This window comes from Aegilops tauschii, chromosome 2 (genome assembly GCF_002575655.3).
Source record: "Aegilops tauschii subsp. strangulata cultivar AL8/78 chromosome 2, Aet v6.0, whole genome shotgun sequence".
Taxonomy (NCBI): domain Eukaryota; kingdom Viridiplantae; phylum Streptophyta; class Magnoliopsida; order Poales; family Poaceae; genus Aegilops; species Aegilops tauschii.
In genome coordinates, this window is record NC_053036.3 from 398990718 (window position 1) to 398995121 (window position 4404).

Genomic DNA, 4404 nt, shown 5'->3' on the forward strand with positions numbered 1-4404 from the left:
AGCCGCCATTAGTGTACCCATATCCGTGCAGTCACGTTTAAGCCGCCCAAGTTTCATCTTTAGGGGCACAAAGCGACAGTTCTGTTCCAACATCAAGACTGCAGAGCCGGCATCCATCTTATCTGATGAATGTATGATCTCTTTGACCCGGCGAACCCAATGGGTCGTGGATTCACCCTCCTGCTGCTTACAGTTAGTCAAGTCCACAATTGACATAGACTGCCTACAGGTATCCTTGAAGTTTTGAATGAAACGGGCTTTCAGCTCAGCCCAAGACCCAATGGAATTCGGTGGTAGCCCTTTTAACCATGTGCGGGCAGTTCCATCTAACATCATGGAGAAATATTTAGCCATGGCCGCCTCGCTGACCTCTAGCAGTTCCATAGCCATTTCATAACTCTCAATCCAGGCCGCAGGCTGTAAGTCAGCTGTATAGTTAGGCACCTTCCTAGGGCCCTTGAAATCCTTAGGTAGACGTTCATTACGGATGGCTGGCACCAAACAAGGGACACCTCCGGTCCTGGTAGAAATACCCACATCAACGGACGCCGTCGGATAAGCCGGGGGGGGGGTCTGATAAGCCGTCAATTGCGGCACCCGCTCCGCCTCTTGCCGTGCTTGGTCTGCTGCGTAGAAGGCTCCAACATGAGCTGGGCCATGGCCAGGGGGTGGGTCATGGTGTCGGACATTACTTGAGCCGGTCGCTGAGACCATGTGCCGGCTGTAACTCGGGCTCTGGCCTGGGCGAGGAGTTGAGTGGATCCTGTCCCGGCTGTAGGAGTACGCCTCTTGCTGTGCTAGAGCTGTCTGCAGGAGTTCCCTGACCCGGCGGGTTTCGACGGCTGCCGGGGAATTGCCGTCAACGGGAAGAGCCGCCAGTCGTGCTGCCGCAGCTACCATGTTCTCCAGCGGGTTATCATAATGACCCGGGGGTATTGGCACATACTGAGGCGGGGCAGGGGCACCCGGGGAGGCCCCATTACTCGTGGCTGAATAAGGGGTCCCGACCCGGGCGCAATGACCCCTGTCGGGTTACTGGATCCCGCACCCGGCGTGTTGAAGAGATTGCGCGGATCGTAAACCGGCGGGAGTCGGGACCGGGCCTTCTGATGCCTCCTTCTCATGACCTCGTTGGCCGCGTTCTGATCCATCGTGAGTTGGAAGGACTGCGCCTGAATCAACTGAGTCTGGGCATCGAGAGCCGCCCGCTCCGCAGCCAGCCTGATTCCTTCTGCTGCAAGATCCTCTTTAGCTTTTATCAAATCCAGTTTCAACTGTGCCACCTCCGCATCGTACTGGGCTTGATCCACCGGGTCAACCGTGGCGGTTAACAGGGCCGTCATCTTGTCTGTGAGATCCATCAGCACCTGAGCCGGAGAAGGCACCGGGTTTCCCGATCCAGCAGCGGGGTTCTGAACAGGCTGTGCACCAGCCATAAAAACTCCAACCTGACTTGGCGGCTCAAAGAGGTCCGGAATACTGTTGCCATCGGAATAACTCATGAGCCTGCCATCTTGAAGTTGGTACAACGAGTTTGACTCATCAGTGGCCGACTCGCCGTCAGAGCCGGCGGCCGCCTCATCCCCAGTCCCAGATGGATCCGAGGGCCCTCCGTGGATGCATCCTACAAAAGCGCGTTTTAAGGCAGGCCGGGCCCGGGCAGGTCGCGCGCGCTGAGCCGTTTCGATGAGGTCGGTGCGGAGATCTGGCTCGGGGCCCGGTTCTCCAATCTTGCCGATGAAGACATGAATTCCACCGAAGGGGACCCGGTACCCGTACTTCATTGAGCCGGCGTCGGGGCCCCAGTCCGCATCGTCGATGTAGAGCTTGCCGCGACGACTCTTGGTCATCCGGCCCACAGCGTATCCCTTGAGCCCTTCGAAGCTGCCCTTAACACCCTTTATATTACGCCTCTCTCTACCCATTTCGCCGTGATCTGCCTCCGCTGGCCGTATCTGTTCTGGAGTTTTACGGCGGCGATCTTCTAGAGCAGCGTGTGTACCCCATGGAAAGACCCAGCAGCGGGGAGGATGGAGAGGGGGACTCTCCCAACGAGACGAGGATCTCGCTGGAGACGGCGGCGGCAGAGGCGGACGACTCCGTCCCGTACATAGGGCAGCGGTTCCCGACACACGAAGCGGCGTACGAGCTCTACAGCGGGTTCGCAAAGCAGTGCGGGTTCTCGATCCGGCGGCACCGTACGGAGGGGAAGGACGGCGTGGGCAAGGGGCTGACCCGGCGGTACTTCGTGTGCCACCGCGCCGGCAACACGCCAGCGAAGCCCTTCGACGACGGCGCCAAGCAGCAGAGGAACAGGAAGTCCTCTCGCTGCGGCTGCCAGGCGTACCTACGCATTGGCAGGGATGCGGGAGCCGGCGGTCTGGAGTGGCGAGTCACGGGGTTCTCTAACCACCACAACCATGAGCTCCTCCGGCAGGATGAGGTGCGTTTTCTCCCGGCGTACCGTATCATCTCGAACTCGGACAGAGACAGGATCTTGGTGTTTGCAAAATCTGGGATCTCTGTGCAGCAGATGATGAGGATAATGGAGCTGGAGAAGTGCGTCCAGCCGGGGAGCCTCCCATTTACTGAGAAGGATGTGAGGAATCTCATACACTCCTTCAGGAGGTTCGAGCTGGAGGAGGAGAGTGTCGACCTGCTTCAGATGTGCAGAAATGTTAAGGAGAAGGATCCCAATTTCAAGTATGACTTCACCAAAGACGCCAACAACTGCGTTGAGAATATCGCCTGGTCGTACGCATCATCGATCCAGTCTTACGAGGTATTTGGTGATGCTGTTGTGTTGGACACCACTCATCGGCTAACTTCTATTGACATGACACTGGGTATTTGGATTGGAATGAACAATCATGGGATGCCTTGCTTCTTCAGTTGTGCGCTTCTGAGGGAAGGAAATCTGCAATCCTTCATATGGGCATTACAGGTAACCATTGAGGGTGAAAAACTCACAGTCCTCTTTACAACAGTTCTCTTAGGAAGTCTTTGTTGTTGACAGGTATTTCTCAACTTCATGAACAGAAAAGCTCCACAGACAGTATTGACTGATCAAAATATGCATCTCAAAGAAGCAGTTCAAAAGGAGCTACCAAACACAAAGCATGCCCTCTCCATCGGGCTTATTGCATCCAGGTTTCCATCTTGGTTCAATGCAGTTCTCGGGAGACACTATAATGACTGGGAAAACGAGTTCTATAGGCTGCACAACATGGAAAGCACAATGGACTTCGATCTTGGATGGAGTGACATGGTGAGCTGCTATGGATTACATGGAAATAGGCACATTGCTAGCTTATTTGCATCACGGAAGCTTTGGGCATCGCCATATTTGAGAGGACATTTTTTGGCAGGGCTGGCTGCTTTGCCGGGAATTTCAAAAATAAAGGATTTCATTCAGCGGTTGTTGAGCGCCCAGACATGCCTATCCCGTTTGATTGAGCAGGTGACCATTTCATCTCATGTTTACCAAATGCCAAGTTTTTTTCGCCCCTTGTAAGAAAAATGTGATACCCTTTCACTAGTCACTACTGCTCCTGTTGAGTTCATTATAGTTTGCTGCAAGCCAACTTTGTGCAAAGTAAAAGAGTAATGTAATTTAGTGTTCATTGTTTTTACATAGGTTGCGGTAGTTGTTGACTACAAAGATCAAGCTGGGGAACAACAAATAGCGCAACAAAACTCGGAAAATACAATTCTCAAGACGGCAGCTCCAGTGGAAGGACATGCTGCAGCTGTTTTCACCCCATATGCATTCTATGAGCTACAGGATGAGCTTGTAGAGGCTGCCCATTATGCCTACTTCCACTTGGAAGGGAATGCTTTTCTTGTCCGGCACCATACCAAGACAGATGGCGGTTGCAATGTCACATGGAACCAAAAGGAGGAACTAATTTCTTGCAGCTGCCAAATGTTTGAGTCATCAGGGATCCTCTGCCGGCATGCCCTCCGTGTGCTCACAACGTTAAACTACTTTCAGATCCCGGACCATTACCTTCCTGTCCGATGGCATAGAACCCAGCCACAACCTTCCAAGTCATTGATTGGCGGTCCTGATCATGGCAGATCATATGAAAGGGTGAAAGCGCTCCAGTCCATGGTCTCAGTTCTGGTGAGCGAAGCAGGCAAATCGGAGGAACGGATGGATCTCGCGACACAGGAGGTCTCTGTCCTACTGTCCCGGATAAGGCAGCAACCTGTTGTGCCGAATGTATCAGGTGATAGTGTTCGTCGGCAGCGGTGACTGACAATTTTGGTAGCTTTCCAAGGGGCAACCATTTTGAACTGTCCAACCAGTTCTTTATAAGTATTTAGGCTCAGTTTGCAGTTACTGAACTGTATGGTTTATTTGATCATTTTTGCTAAATTTCAATAGACTGATTTTGATTT

General features: G+C 53.1%; 1 protein-coding gene across 4 annotated transcripts; it reads left to right on the plus strand.

Annotated features, from left to right (window-relative positions):
• The first annotated feature begins 1902 nt into the window (after positions 1-1902).
• Positions 1903-4404, plus strand: LOC109766280 (protein FAR1-RELATED SEQUENCE 11). 4 transcript variants are annotated; one of them, XM_040399158.3, is made up of 4 exons: positions 1903-2782; positions 2893-2944; positions 3087-3460; positions 3638-4404. In XM_040399158.3, exons 1-4 carry the CDS (start codon positions 2006-2008, stop codon positions 4256-4258), a joined length of 1824 nt encoding a protein of 607 aa, XP_040255092.2. In that variant the 5' UTR covers positions 1903-2005; the 3' UTR covers positions 4259-4404. The 4 variants fall into 4 exon arrangements, with proteins under 4 accessions (XP_040255092.2, XP_040255090.2, XP_040255091.2 ...); XM_040399156.3 differs by having other exon boundaries at positions 1903-2443; positions 2531-2944; positions 3017-3460; XM_040399157.3 differs by having other exon boundaries at positions 1903-2443; positions 2534-2944; positions 3017-3460.

Bases quoted from the DNA above. Each gene is read 5' to 3' on its own strand.
- LOC109766280 (XM_040399155.3), top strand. From the start codon at position 2,006: ATGGAAAGACCCAGCAGCGGGGAGGATGGAGAGGGGGACTCTCCCAAC. The intron at 2,945-3,016 runs GTAACCATTGAG...TGTTGTTGACAG, and splicing joins CCTTCATATGGGCATTACAG to GTATTTCTCAACTTCATGAA. The intron at 3,461-3,637 runs GTGACCATTTCA...GTTTTTACATAG, and splicing joins TATCCCGTTTGATTGAGCAG to GTTGCGGTAGTTGTTGACTA.